General features: G+C 46.0%; 1 protein-coding gene across 1 annotated transcript in view; it reads left to right on the forward strand.

The window, feature by feature from the left end:
* LOC141122062 (uncharacterized) overlaps nucleotides 1-15,882 on the forward strand; it is a 218,349-nt gene that overhangs the window by 79,510 nt on the left and 122,957 nt on the right. The window contains 1 exon segment of the mRNA XM_073611859.1: nucleotides 10,379-12,177. Coding sequence (XP_073467960.1) covers nucleotides 10,379-12,177 — 1,799 coding nt within the window.

Below are 15,882 nucleotides of genomic sequence, written 5' to 3' on the forward strand. Positions count from 1 at the left end.
TTTACATGGTGATAATAATGTGATAACATCCTCAAACTTTGGACCCTTAAACAGAAAGTGATAATGAGGGAGGAGTCAATAACCCAATGATGGTGGTCTTCAGGATCAGTCCAGTCTTCATCTTGGTTGTTCTCCCCCCATCCTCACTCTCTGACCTCTGGTGGGGCTCAGCCCCGCTGTTATAAATGACTAAATCATGGACTAAATAAGGAAGTGCAGCACCTTGCCCCCATGTTCCCATGTTGATGGGGACAAGGGCCTCTTCCCGACAACCCTTGCCCGGTGGTTGTTGGGGTCTGCGGGCGGGGGGGCTTATCAGAATCTGGAAGCCCCCTTTGACAAGGGGGCCCCCAGATCCCGCCCCCCCATGTGAATGAGTATAGGGTACATTGTACCCCTACCCATTCACTAAACAAAATAATGTAGTGTTAAAAAATACAGTAGACAGTTTTTGACAAGTCTTTTATTAAAAATCTTCTTCCTCTTCTCCACTTCCTCCTCCATCTTCTCTCGCATCTTCATCCTCCGATCTTCTCCTTCTCCCCCTGCTTCTTCTTCCACTCTTCTTCTGTCTTCTTTGTCCGGTGTTCTTCTTCCTCTTCTGCTGCCGCTGACGACCCTCCTCCGATGCTGCGTCCCGCTGATCTGTCGGTGCCGATGTCCTGCATGTCCTAAATAATGATGGGGGTGTTGCAATCGGATTACGTCATCTGGAGGCCATGCCCCCTTGTGACGTCACTGCCCAGGGCATGATGGGTCTGTGACGTCACAAGGGGGGGCCTCCAGGTGACGCAATCTGATTGCCATGCTCCACGTCATTATTTAAGACATGCAGGACATCGGCGCCGACAGATCAGCGGGACGCAGCATCGGAGGAGGGTCGTCGGTGGGAGCAGCGGCGTCGGAAGAGGAAGAAGAACACCGGACAAAGAAGACAGAAGAAGAGTGGAAGTAGAAGCAGGGGGAAGAAGGAGAAGACCGGAGAATGAAGATGCGGGAGAAGATGGAGGAGGAAGCAGAGAAGAAGAAGATTTTTAATAAAAGACTTGTCAAAAACTGTCTACTGGATTTTATAACACTACACTACACTATTTTTTTTAGTGAATGGGTAGGGGTACAATGTACCCCATACTCATTCACATGGGAGGGCGGGATCTGGGGGCTCTCTTGTTAAAGGGGGCTTCCAGATTCTGATAAGCCCCCCCGCCTGCAGACCCTGACAACCACCGGGCAAGGGTTGTCGGGAAGAGGCCCTTGTCCCCATCAACATGGGGGCAAGGTGCTTTGGGGTGGGGGGCGCAGAGCCCCCCTGCCCCAAAGCACCCATCCCCCCATGTTGAGGGCATGCGGCCTGGTATGGTTCAGGAGAGGGGGGATGCACGCTTGTCCCCTCCCTTTCCTGGCCTGCATGCTACCTCCTTAGCAACCAGCTATATATTTTTTTTCAATAAATGTTTATTAAAATTTTTCAGATATACATAAAGTCACAGTTATCGGGTATACATTGAAACAGAAGCTGTTAATACAATCAATAAGTCATACAATCAATAAGTCATACAATTGATAAATAAAGCAGAAATGTAAGAACGAGTTCAAAATACGGCCAACTGAGCCTCTTACTAGGTCACTTCTGTATTAGTGATGGAGGTGAAGTTCCGACCCAGTAAAGTATTCCTATGGTAAAGCGGGAATACCCTAATTAACAAGTGTATAAACTAAGGATCATTAAGCATCTCCGTGTGAGGGAGAAGGGGTTGGTGTGGGGGTAGGGGTCCAATCGGGGTAATGTTATGTACCGATCAAAGCCACCCTTAAACCCATTCACCCCTAAAGGGTTCTAACTGTGAATGGGTGGGGGCCATGTGTAGTAATGTGTGTGGTTTTAAACCTATTTGGTACCCCTATGATTGAGAGGCAGCTCCGTAATAATAATATGTTGTTTAGGAGTGGGGGGGGAGTAAGGAGACCAGAAACTGTTAGGGTGTGTGCTCCTGCCAGAACAGTGAAGGAGTTATGTTGGTATCAGGTTGAGAGGGTGTGGAGATCGCCTAAGTATGATCGGTGAGGATTAATTGGGTAAGAGGAAGGGTATGGACGGAGGGAGGGTATGGACGGAGGGAGGGTATGGACGGAGGGAGGGTATGGACGGAGGAAGGGTATGGACGGAGGAAGGGTATGGACAGAGGAAGGGCACGATCAGCCAGAAACTATGTATCGATCATGGCGGAGAGGTTGGGTCACCGGGCAGAATGATCTGCGTCGAGGAAACTCTAAAGTGTAACCAGCAAGCCCATGTTGTGTTAAATTTTGTGGGATTGTCTTTTGCTTGGTAAATGAGTTTTTCCATCTCGGCCATTCTATCGACTCTTTTGAACCATTCAGCCACTGTGGGTGGTGTGGAACTCCTCCAGTGAACCGGGACACAGAGGTTGGCTGCATTGATAAGATGTAGGGTAAGGGATTTTTTGTAGGAGGAGAGGGGCATGGAGGTGTGATGGAGCATGTATTGGGCCGGAGTGAAGTCTGGGGCGTAAGAGATAATTTGGGTGATAAGGCGGTGAATTTCCGTCCAGTACGGTATGATAAGAGGACATTCCCACCAGATATGAATGAGGGTGCCAAGCGCCGCATTGCAACGCCAGCATGTCGGGGGGACCGAGGGGTGCATTTTGTGGATCTTATCAGGTGTCCTATACCAGTTGGTGAATATTTTGTATCTGTTTTCCTGGGTGGATACATTAATGGAGCCCTTATGAATATGGTTGTGTATATGTTCCCATTCAGTGGAGGTTAAGTCTATAGACAGTTCTGATTCCCAACGACGGATAAGCTTATCATCTTTAATTTTGCAATTTGAAAATAAGAATGTGTAAACAGTAGAGATCACATGACGTTGGGGTTCTGAACTATCACATAGCAATTCAAAGGGTGTACGCTCTCGGTACCACAGTGAGATGGATTTGGCGTCAGTAAAAAAGTGTCTTAATTGTAGGTACTTGTAAAAGGGGATGTTGTATTCCGTGAGTTTGGCTGCCATGGCTTGGTGGGGGAGGAGTTCACCATTTTGGAAGAAGTGGTGTGCCCTGATGGGGGCTGTGCATGATTCCCTGTGCAGATCTCTTAAGGCAAGGCCTGGCAGGAAGTCAGGATTACGGACCAAAGGGGTCATAGGGCCTGGGTGTGGTGTATAATCGAGTGCTTTGCCGGCTAATTTAAGGTGGGACAATGTGGCTCCAATAAAGGGATGTGTCACCAAATCTCTAGGAATGGAGTTGTGATTGATCCAGGGTAGATGTGACAGCAGGGTTTTAGTGAAAGAATCCTCAAGTGTAATCCAGGCTTTATTGGAACGATGCAGATGCCAATCTACAATCCTAGTTAGATGACATGCCCAGTGGTATTTTTGAATGTTGGGGAGGCCAAGGCCCCCTAATAGCTTGGGGAGTACTAGCCTATCCCAGCTTAGTCGGGGGGTCTTGGACGACCAGATAAAAGTCCTGCACATACGCTTGTATGATGTAAAAAAGGAGGTGGGTAGCTTTATGGGGATTGCCTGAAAAAGGTAAAGAAGTTTGGGCAGTACATTCATTTTTAATATGGCTGTCCTACCCAACCAGGAGAAAGACCCGAAATGCCATTTATTTAAATCAGCTTGTATGTTTTGAAGCGCGGGTTGGAAGTTTCTCATGTAGAGATCCTGTAGTTTGGTAGGTATTTTGATTCCCAGGTATGTAATGTCCTGTGATTCCCATGTAAAGGGGAAGTTCTGTTTGCATTGGGTGACCAGTGAGGCTGGTAGGGAGATGTTCAGTGCTTTCGATTTTGTAAAGTTGATTTGAAGGTTTGACAAGGTTTTGAATAATGAGAAATCTTTAAGAAGATTGGGGATAGTGACTATAGGGTCCGTGAGGAAGAGTAAAACGTCATCTGCATAGGCTGCTAATTTATAGTGGTTATAACCAATGTTAATGCCTTTGACGTCCGGGTTGTCTCTTAATCTGCGGAGCATTGGTTCCATAGTAAGGATGAATATGAGCGGGGATAGGGGGCATCCCTGACGGGTTCCGTTTGAGACAGAGAAGGCGTTCGACAGGCGGCCATTGATCCTAAGTTTAGCTGTAGGTGCAGAGTATAGCGCCAGGATCATTTGGAGTAGATGCGATGGGAAACCCATTACTCTTAAAGTCGCTTCCATATAGTCCCAGGCCACCCTGTCGAATGCCTTCTCTGCGTCCAAAGACAGGAAAAAACCTTGTGTGGATGTTTTGGAGAGCCAGGGATGGATATTTAGAGCCTTGATAGTATTGTCCCTGGCCTCCCTGCCACGGACAAAACCTACTTGATCAAGGGAGATTAATTTGGGTAGCAGAGGGAGAATGCGGTTTGCCAACACTTTGGCGTAGAGCTTTAGGTCTACGTTCAGAAGTGAAATCGGGCGGTAGTTAGAGACCAATGAGGGGTCTTTGCTAGGGCTGCAACTAACGATTACTGTCATAATCGATTAGTTGGCCGATTATTGTTTCGATTAATCGATTAATCGGTTAATAACCTTAAAAAAAAGTGTGGTGCATCATTTAGTTAATATGTAAAGTTTTAAAAAAAGGCAATTTATTCTTAAATATCTCTATGCAGTGGTGAATATAAGTAACCAACTATATGGTTAGGGAGCAAAATATCTAATCCACTCTGAGAATAACAGACAGAAGAGATATACTGTATATACTATTAGAGGAGAGATATACTGTATATACTATTAGAGGAGAGATATACTGTATATACTATTAGAGGAGATATACTGTATATACTATTAGAGGAGATATACTGTATATACTATTAAAGGGTGAATCTGATAAATATCATCAGACTCAGAGATCTATTTTTTATTTAAAAAAAACAAACAATGTCTTCCCCGACAAATGACAAAAAAATGTCATTTTAAGAACGTTCGTTCGATTTTCTAATTGTTAGTGGGGTCAAAATCGAATTGTCAAAGGATCTGCGGGAAAAGGTAGTTGAACTGTAAAAAAAAACAGGAAAGGGATATAAAAAGATATCCAAGGAATTGAGAATGCCAATCAGCAGTGTTCAAACTCTAATCAAGAAGTGGAAAATGAGGGGTTCTGTTGAAACCAAACCACGGTCAGGTAGACCAACTAAATATATTTATTTAATTTATTTACAGTAGAGATTATTTGCTCTATTTGTACTATAAAGAGCTCATTTTAGTTCTTTTTTTAACCCCATTATGTTACTGGCCGATTAATCGATTATGAAAATAGTAATCGATTAATTTCATAATCGATTAGTTGTCGATTAATCGATTAGTTGTTTCAGCCCTAGTCTTTGCCTTGTTTGGGAATGAGAGTGACGTGTGCTTCAAGGATGTCCCTCATCGTATTAGAGGTTGGTGAGAGATTATTGAAGGCTTTGGTGAGGTGGGCAATGAGGGTGTCTGGGAAGGACTTATAATAGCTAACTGACAGGCCATCTGGGCCAGGGCTTTTGCCCGGTTTCATTTGTTTTAATGCAGTTAAAATTTCTTCTCCTGAGAGTGGGAGATCAAGGTCCGAGGATTCATCTGAAGAGAGGGGGGAGGGACAGTATTGTGCAAGGAAGTCGGTAATGGCTGCCATTCGGTCCGAGGTGGCTGCAGGGGGGAGTGTGGTGGGGAGGTTGTATAGTTTGGAGAAGTGCTGAACAAAATGGTCAGAGATATCATCCGTATTAACAAGGGCGTCGCCAGTCGGTGTTGTAATTTTGTGAATGGTATGGGCCGCTTTCTTAACTTGAAGCGCTCTGGCTAAAAGTTTACCCGACTTGTTGCCGAATTCATAGAATAATTTTTGGGTCATGGCGTAGTTACGTTTTAGTGTATGGTTAAGTTCCTCTAGAAGTTCTTCTCTGGTCTGAGTTAGTTCCGTTAATGTGGAAGCTGCTAGCGACGCTTTGTGTGCTTGCTCAAGTGTTAGTATGCGGTCGGTCAGCTCATTAATTCGTGCTTTTCTAATCTTGTTTCGTTGGGCCACAAGGGAGATAAATTTCCCCCTTATGACGCATTTGTGTGCTGCCCAAACGGAGATAGGAGAGGTGTCTTCTGTTGTATTTTCTGTAAAGTATTGGGTGAGGCTCGTGGTAATTTGTTGAATATGGTCCAGGTCGGTCAGTAGAGAATTATCAAGTCGCCATATGTTGGACCTACCATGGGTCGTCGGGAGGGTTAGAGTTATAAATATGGGGTTGTGATCAGAAAGAACCATGGGTTTAATCGTGGCTTTTGAGAGGTGTGTGAGATCATTTTGGGATAAGAAAAAGTGGTCTATTCTGGAGTATTTGTTATGAGGTGCAGAAAAGAAGGTGAAGTCCTTAGTGTTGGGGTGTAATGTGCGCCAGGCATCGTGAAGTAACAGGTTGCTGAGTTGCAATTTAATAGCTCGTAAGGCTCTGTAGGTTAGGGAGGAAGCACCATTGGATGTGTCAAGGGAGGGATTCAGAGCGACATTGAAGTCACCTCCTACTATCAGAGTACCTGATTGGAAGCTGAGAAGTTGTTGGAAGGTGTCTCTAAAAAAGGCCACTTGTTGCGAGTTAGGGGTGTAAATGTTAGCTATTGTGACAGGCCTGTGGTGCAGAGTGCCTTTAATGAATAGGAATCTCCCTTGGGAGTCTCTTTGGACTTCTGTCACCTGCAGGGGGCATTGTTTAGAAATTAAGATTGAGACTCCTTTGGATTTAGCCTCGGTGTTGGAAGCGTGGTACACCAGTGGGAATTGGTGATTATACAGTTTAGGGATGCTATCCGTCCTGAAGTGCGTTTCCTGTATAAGTGCTACATGTATTTTCGATCGTTGTAGGAAATAGAACAGTTTAGACCTTTTCTCTGGGATGTTAAGGCCTTGTATATTGATTGAGCAGAGTTTGAGTGTCTGTAGGTGCTTATGTAGGTCAGGCGGTGAGGCCCGGGGGTCTGTGTCATCCGCCATAAGTATGAGTGAAGGGAGAGGGATGACCTAGGCGATCAGGATGTGGGTCTGTTCAGTGTATGGCAGGCTTAAGTGTAATGTTGAGGTAACTGGGGTGAAACCGATGAGGTTTGGGGGTGACTTGCTCCCGTACCTCTAAACTGTACAGTATCGGTAAGGTACAGTGCGGGTACGATGTGTGTACCCCGAGGGGTGTAACAGCACCGTGACTCACAACTGTGTGGGGGTTGGCAATCATTAAGCAGTGAAGGAGGACTATAGGTAAAGGAAAGAATGGTATAGTCCGCCACCACAGGGTCTTCAGGTGATAAAAGGAGGAGGTTTTGGAGAACGTATTTTCTGGGGGATATATAATAGGGCGAGGGGATACTCTCAAAGAAACGTGAGTGCTGGGTGGTGGGATTTGGGTGAGTAAATGCATCATTACACAAACAGCATACAAGAACCATCATATAGAAATATTGGGAGTTCTGATACCACCACCCAGCCCCCATACCAGAAGGCACCCAAAACGCCATTAAATACTATCACGGCTAAATCTGGGATTTGTAAAGGTGGGTGCCCTCTCATGGGTCAAGTGTCGGCCTCAGAACGTGTGAGGTAATTAAAAAGAGGACATTTATAGGGCCTAAAAATAGCACAAAAATCTCAAAAGACGGATAGAACACTGTAACCGGAGTAACATGTAAATAAACAAGTAAATCAGTCAGCAAGCTGACCATGCAATCAGTGACAGATCTCCAACTAGAAAGTCTGAGGAATACTAAACTTATAGACTCGAAGATTTCCCATAGAGAGAGTGTGGAATATACCTCATACCTCACCGTGCAACCTAACATGCCAGCAAGTGTGATTGGGTAAAGTTACAGTTACAGGCCAGTAGATAGCGGTAGTGCACTCTGCATAAGCCTGCAGGTAGGTGTCACATCAGTTGAGTGTCTGTACAGGACATGTAGATGGATGTAGTGCACTGTATATAAGTCTTCAGGTAGGTGTCACATCAGTTGAGTGTCTGTACAGGACATGTAGATGGATGTAGTGCACTGTGTATAAGTCTTCAGGTAGGTGTCACATCAGTTGAGTGTCTGTACAGGACATGTAGATGGATGTAGTGCACTGTGTATAAGCCTGCAGGTAGGTGTCACATCAGTTGAGTGTCTGTACAGGACATGTAGATGGAGGGGGTAGCCCCTGTAGGCTCCTCAGTCAGTACACGAGTGATTGCCGCCAGCGATGGAGTAGAAGAGGAGACCATGTGAGACGCGGCTTTGGAAGTCAGCATTGAGTGTGATGATCTGTGTGAGGCGTTGTCCAGGTAACAGTCGCAGTGTTCGTCGGATGTTCTTGAGGCTTTTCCTTGCTGTCAGGGAGATTGTGGGCGGAAGTGACACTGTACAGAACTGCTACCAGGTCAGGGGCGGGTACAAACCGCAGGGTGTTGTGGGTCATGTAGTTTTAGAACACTCCACTAGACATATGGGCGGTGTTCATTCCATAGGCAAGTGCTGCTGCTTTCTAGCTAAACTTGCAATGTCCATGACAGGGACACAATCCGAACCCAGTAAAGATGCAAAACATCTATTGTGCTGAATATCTCTTGAAGAAAGTCAGTCACATAAACATTGAATTAAAGGTTAACAGTGTGAGAGAACTGATTAAAGCCGAACAGGGCAAACTGAGATTGCATGGTAGCGTGTATCTGAGGCCGGCTAGCGGTTTCGGCGAGCTCTCCTGAGCCTCGGTGAGTTTGTGGGGCTGCCCCCCTGGTAGTGAATGTGGGTACCGGTAAGGTGCCTGGGGGCGGATGGGGACCTTCTCCTACGGTACCTGGTATCTTGCGCCTCCATGGGTTCTTCCTGAGGTGATTCTTTGCTTGTCACTGAGTGACGAAACTCTGCATACCAGTTAGGGACATCTACCAGGGGTATGCCCAGGGTTCCACAGAAGTGTGGGAGATCCTCTGGTACTCTCAGGAGAGCCGTGCGGCCCTGGGTGGAGGCAGAAAGGCAAAACGGGAATTTCCATTTATATTGAATACCTTTCGTGCGAAGGGCGTCCAGCAGAGGCTTCAGATCACGGCGGTGCTGTAAGGTGATTCCTTAGAGGTCCTGATAGATTTGAATTGCTCTCCCATCATGGAGAATTTGAGGTCTGCTTCTTGCTTGTCTGATAATTTCTTCCTTCAGTTTGAAGTCTATTATACAGCAAATGATGTCCCTCGGGGGATCCGTCTCCCTTCCCTTGGGACGTAAGGCCCGGTGGATCCTTTCCATATCAATGGGTGTATGAGGTGGTCTATTAAGCAGACCATTGAAGATTCCAGTCACAGTGGAGGCTATTTGTTCTCCCTCGATGGCCTCTGGCAGTCCTCTGACTCTGAGATTATGGCGCCGACCTCTATTGTCGAGGTCTTCCAGGTGGCGTTGCATATCTCTCATTTGTAATGTGTGGGAGTCAATGCGATTCGCAGCTTTGCAGATAGTCACATCATGGCGTTCAGTCACTCTTTCAACTGTGAGAACTCGGTCACTGAGCGCACGGATATCGAGCCTGAGCTCTGAAATGGCGGCAGATAAGGTGTCTTTGATATCCTCTGCGATGGTCCGCAGGTCCTGCATGTTTAAGTGTGGCTGTGGTGAGAGTTCAATGACATTTCTATCCCTGTGAGGGTTTGGAGATCCTGTGTGTGGTGGTTCTGTCAGGGCTGCCTCAGAAGCCTGAGAGTGTGAGTGTCTGTGGAGGGAAGGCCCTGTGTTCCCTCTGCTGGTATGAAGCATTTCAGGAATATTATAACCCTCGTCCCCTAATTGTTCGCGGGGGGAGCGGGAGGCAGAAGAGTTCCGCGATGCAGTCCCCATGATTTGGAGGGATTTAGGGGCAATTTTACCTCAGATTCCAGTCAGCTTTTCCCTGTGGTGGCAGGAGCTCAGGGATTAAGCTTCCATCTTCCTGCTAGGTCAGGCCACGCCCCAGCAACCAGCTATATACAGTGTAAAAAAATTAAAATAAAAAATGCAAATCGCGGTAAAAACGCGGTACTTGCATTTTGGATGCGGGTCCATTGAATTCTATTACATGCAAAATGCTGCATTTTGCGGAAAAAAAGTCCCCGACCCTTTCCAAAAATGCAGAGGCACTAAAATGCATTGATGTGAACATGTTCCAAAATTTTCCTGCATTTCTGCAAAATGTATCAAAAAACGCATTAGTGTGAATCAAGCCTTAGGTCCATGACTAAAGAAATGAACTGGTAGGAGATCAGAGGACCCATTTACTAGTTACCTTGAGGGGGGAATTGTAAGATCCTCAGAGACAAAGCTGCCTGATGTGGGTGGAGTCCTGGTTTAGGGGAACCAATCTGCTCATGTCTAGTAATAATCTTTGTATTTCTATTTTAGTAGATGGACGGGAGATGAGGAAAACCTCAGAGGATTGTCTCACTTTGTCTCCAGACTGTAAAGTAGAAGATGAGGACATCACACAGTATAGCCCAGGAGAAAACCCGACTACCTCAAATGTCCATCCGGCACCACACAGTGTAGATGGACCATCGTATTCCTCTTATCCTGAGGAACCTCAGACTGTGAGGGACGGGGCCGTCCTTCCAACAGATAAGAGGCTTTCCTGTACTGAGTGCGGGAAGTGTTTCCAATTTAAATCCTATCTTAATAGGCATAAAAGATCTCACACAGGAGAGAAGCCGTATTCCTGTCCTGAGTGTGGGAAATGTTTTTCACTGAAGTACAGCCTTTCCAAACATCAGAGATCTCACACGGGGGAGAAGCCGTATTCCTGTCCTGAGTGTGGGAAATGTTTTCCAATGAAGTCCGATCTTTACAGACATCAAAGATCTCACACGGGGGAGAAGCCGTATTCCTGTTCTGAGTGCGGGAAATGTTTTTCAGATAAGTCCTATCTTAAAACACATCAGAGATCTCACACAGGGTTGAAGCCGTATTCTTGTCCTGAGTGCGGGAAATGTTTTTCACGAATCTCTGGTCTTTCCACACATCGGAGATCTCACACAGGGGAGAAGCCGTATTCTTGTCCTGAGTGCGGGAAATGTTTTTCACGAATCTCTGGTCTTTCCACACATCGGAAATCTCACACACGGGAGAAGCTCTATTCCTGTCCTGAGTGCGGGAAATGTTTTTCAATGAAGTCCAGTCTTTACACACATCAGAGATCTCACACAGGGGAGAAACCGTATTCCTGTCCTGAGTGTGGGAAATGTTTTTCAATGAAGTCCAGTCTTTACACACATCAGAGATCTCACACGGGGGAGAAGCCGTATTCCTGTCCTGAGTGCGGGAAATGTTTTTTAGCGAAGTCCAGTCTAGACACACATCAGAGATCTCACACGGGGGAGAAACCGTATTCCTGTCCTGAGTGCGGGAAATGTTTTTCAGTGAAGTCCAGTCTAGACACACATCAGAGATCTCACACAGGGGAGAAACCGTATTCCTGTCCTGAGTGCGGGAAATGTTTTTCAGTGAAGTCCCATCTTTACACACATCAGAGATCTCACACAGGGGAGAAGCCATATTCTTGTCCTGAGTGTGGGAAATGTTTTTCAGACAAGTCCCATCTTTACACACATCGGAGATCTCACACAGGGGAGAAGCCGTATTCCTGTCCTGAGTGCGGGAAATGTTTTTCACGAATCTCCAGTCTTTCCACACATCGGAGATCTCACACAGGGGAGAAACCATATTCCTGTCCTGAGTGCGGGAAATGTTTTTCAATGAAGTCCAGTCTTTACACACATCAGAGATCTCACACAGGGGAGGAACCATATTCCTGTCCTGAGTGTGGGAAATGTTTTTCAATGAAGTCCAGTCTTTACACACATCAGAGATCTCACACAGGAGAGAAGCCGTATTCCTGTCCTGAGTGCGGGAAATGTTTTTTAGCGAAGTCCAGTCTAGACACACATCAGAGATCTCACACAGGGGAGAAACCGTATTCCTGTCCTGAGTGCGGGAAATGTTTTACACAGAAGTCCCATCTTTCCAGACATAAGAGATCTCACACAGGGGAGAAGCCGTATTCCTGTCCTGAGTGTGGAAAATGTTTTTCCCGTAAGTCCAATCTTTACACACATCAGAGATCTCACACGGGGGAGAAGCCGTATTCCTGTCCTGAGTGAGGGAATTGTTCCTCACTGAAGTCCTGTCTTCCTGTACATCAGGGATCTCACACAACCCTCGAGGTGTATTAGTGCCTTGAGTGCGGGAAATGTCTTCTATATGAATGTTGCTGGACATCACAGCTCTCATGTGGGGAAGAAGCACACCCTGATATACACCTCAGATATACTCCATGGCTGATCTTCATCATGTAAGAAACAGTTCATAAGGAGATCAGAGATCACCAAAGACATGGATGAAGTGTTGTACCGTGTTGGCCATTGATAGCAGGAGAAAAATAAAAATGGAGTCATTACCTCTCATTGGCTGAGTACATTTTGTGGTGTAATATTTCACAAACACTTAGAGGTCTATTAAAAAAAAAAATAGTTGAATGAATGTGACCGGCATTCACCCGGCTGTGATGAATATTGGATGTATTTTATTTCATACACTGATTTCCTTGGCTCCATCTAGTGGCCATAATGTGGTATTGTGCTATTTTTATTGAGGTATTTCAGGAAAAATACCCCATTATGGTCACTAGATGGAGCTGATGGTCATAGGAAATCACTGAGGTAAATTCTGGCTAGTAGAGCCCTTAATTTCCATTTGTCAGGCATGGTTTGATTGTAATATCGGAGATTGGACTCATACACTTGTGAGTTAAGTAGACACTGAAGGATAAAAGTGCAATGGACGGCATTGGGAACCAGCCTCTGATGGAGACGACAGAGATGGGTGAAAGCGGTCAGGCCAGCGCGGCCCATCTCTGGACTACATGCCTTTGACCCATATATGGTTCTACACACTTTACAAGACTGCTGTTTTCACGGACAAGGGAGGACCTTCCCCCGGGACCCTGGACCTGTGGACTTGATGACAAGCTGATAAGTACAGTATAAATACATTTACCATTCTTTGGAAAGGACTATTACTTTCTGGAAAGGATTACCTCTTCACATTGCTCTTTCATTTGGGGTGTGAGAGTGAGTCCTCATAGGGACTCTGATTGGTACAGTGAGAGGGAGGCCAAGGAGGACCATGTTCTTCTGGATTTAGTGAGCCACACATCACTTTATTGGACCCCCATATTCATTACTATTCCACTTGTACATCTCCTCCTGACCACTGTTACCCAGCAACCCCCCCCTATTTCTTTACACCTACCTTCCAGATCAATACAATCATCTACTTGTCCACCTTTTTCCAATGCAGATCGGAGAACCATTCATATCATCTCATAGCTTCCACTTTGTGCTTTGACTTTATCCATTCTCCCTTTTTCAATATCAGATCAACACTTGGGTCACTCTTCAGAGGTCGCTTAGACCTGGGGATATTATCCCAGCTGTATTACAGCATTTTTACATCTCCTGCAACTTGGGTGGAATTGCACCTCCTGTCCAGAGATGTCCTTTTGTTTTTATAGCTTTAATGCTAATGTATGCATGATGTTTTTTAATGTCTTTCTTATCTTTGACACCAATAAATCTTTTTTTGCTAATCATGTTTGTATGGTGAGTGAAGTTCCATAGATATGTGCTACCACAGGCTTGGTTGTGCTATTACAGGTTTTTATTTCAAGTTTGCCATTTAATCTTCATACCATGAGCTCCCATCCTCTCCTTTTCCCTCTTTTTTTCATTTTGTCATTTTTACTCTAACATTTTTGTGGTTATTCAGTCCCCATATATTAGTATTGTTTCATCTTTTTTGACATACTAATTAGGTAGGCGGCACACTGAGGGTCCGCCGTATATTTTTAGTGTATCATAAAAGTTATTTAAACAAACACTAATAAACCAGCCATTGATTTAAAATGGGAAATACTGCATTTGGCCTTTAGATGGCGCTAAGTATCAAAGAAATTAGCACCATCTAATAGTAAATATGGTATTTTCCATTTTAAATCAATGTAAACCATTCAAACAGCTCGGCAAAAAGTCTATCAACGTTTGTTCTCCCCATCCCATTCACACAGAAGGAATGTACATGCACTTTCCATGGAGGAATTGCTATGCAAATGTTTTATGAATAGACCCCTAAATAAGTTGTGTCACTAGGGGTGGTGTCACCCGGTGCGGAAAAAATTGCTGTCACCCCCCCCACCAACTATAGTCCCCCCTCAGTAAAGACCCCCCTTCGCTAACTACAGATCCCTCTCTCAGTATAGATCCCCCACTACAGACCCCCCTTCCTCAGTAAAAACTCCCCCACTTAGTACAGACCCCCCACTAACTACAGACTCCCATCTCTCAGTATAGATCCCCCCACTAAGTACAGACCCCCTCCCTCAGTATAGACCCCTCTCTCTCAGTATAGACCCCCCACTAACTACAGACCCCCTCCCTCAGTATAGATCCCCCCACTAAATACAGACCCCCCTTCGTCAGTATAGACTCCCCCACTAAGTACAGACCCCACTCCCTCAGTATAGACCCCCACTAAGTACAGACCCCCTCCCTCAGTATAGACCCCTCTCTCTCAGTATAGACCCCCCACTAACTACAGACCCCCTCCCTCAGTATAGATCCCCCCACTAAATACAGACCCCCCTTCGTCAGTATAGACTCCCCCACTAAGTACAGACCCCACTCCCTCAGTATAAACCCCCACTAAGTACAGACCCCCTCCCACAGTATAGACCCCCCACTAACTACAGACCTCCCTCTCTCAGTTTAGACTCCCCCACTAAGTACAGACCCCCCTCTCAGTATGGACTTCCCCACTAAACACAGACCCCCTCCCTCAGTAAAGATACCCCACTAAGTACAGACCCCCTCCCTCAGTATAGACCCCCCCTCTCTCAGTATGGACCCCCCCACTAAGTACAGACCCACTTCCTCAGTATAGACTCCCCCACTTAGTACAGACCAACCCTTCCTCAGTATAGACTCCCCCACTAAGTACAGACCCCCCTCAGTGCAGGACCCCCTCTCAGTGCAGACCCCTTCTGAGAGCAGAACCCCCCAGTAAAGACCCTCCCTCAGTGCAGACCCACTCAGTACCTGTGCTAGTAGACCCTTCTCCCATAGCCCCCTCCCTGCACATGTCCATCTACATTACAATACAGTGTACAGACTTCAGACAGCACAGTACATGCACAGTGGTGTGTCCCTCGGACTCCCTCCTCCTGTGTAGATGTAAACAGAGAGAAGGGGGAGGCGGCTTTGGTGCGCTCCGTTGAGGGACACAGCTGGTGAGAGCAGATCAGTGTAGGGGTGCGGTGTTAGCGGTGCCGCGGCACTGTCCACAGGTGTCACCCTGGTGCAGCCTGCACCCCCTAGTGACACCACTGCCCTATATGTCAGGAGACGTTTTTATAAAGATGGGAAGTATGTAGCAGATAAATGAATAGACCTCCTAGCAATGTTATTACCAGGCTGCAGCTAGGGGGAGCTCTAATGTTTAGAGTGTGACCACAGCAGAGTGATCCCATCTAGCTCACATTAACCCTTTCACTGCCAGAGCTGGTTTGGATTTTTTTTTCACACATGGTAATATGGAGATTTTGGGCCTGAAGATTAAATAAAACCCCCCAAATATATATTTTCTGAAAGCAGAGGCCCTGGAGAATAAAATGGTGGTGGTTTCAATTTTTTTTATGCCACATTACTGATGATGTCAATCCGTTAAAAAAATACACTAATGCCCCGTACACACGGTCGGATTTTCCAATGGAAAATGTCCGATCGGAGCGTGTTGTCGGAAATCCCGACCGTGTGTGGGCGCCATCGGACATTTTCCATCGGATTTTCCGACACACAAAG

Source organism: Aquarana catesbeiana, unplaced genomic scaffold (genome assembly GCF_042186555.1).
Source record: "Aquarana catesbeiana isolate 2022-GZ unplaced genomic scaffold, ASM4218655v1 unanchor237, whole genome shotgun sequence".
NCBI classification, from domain to species: Eukaryota; Metazoa; Chordata; class Amphibia; order Anura; family Ranidae; genus Aquarana; species Aquarana catesbeiana.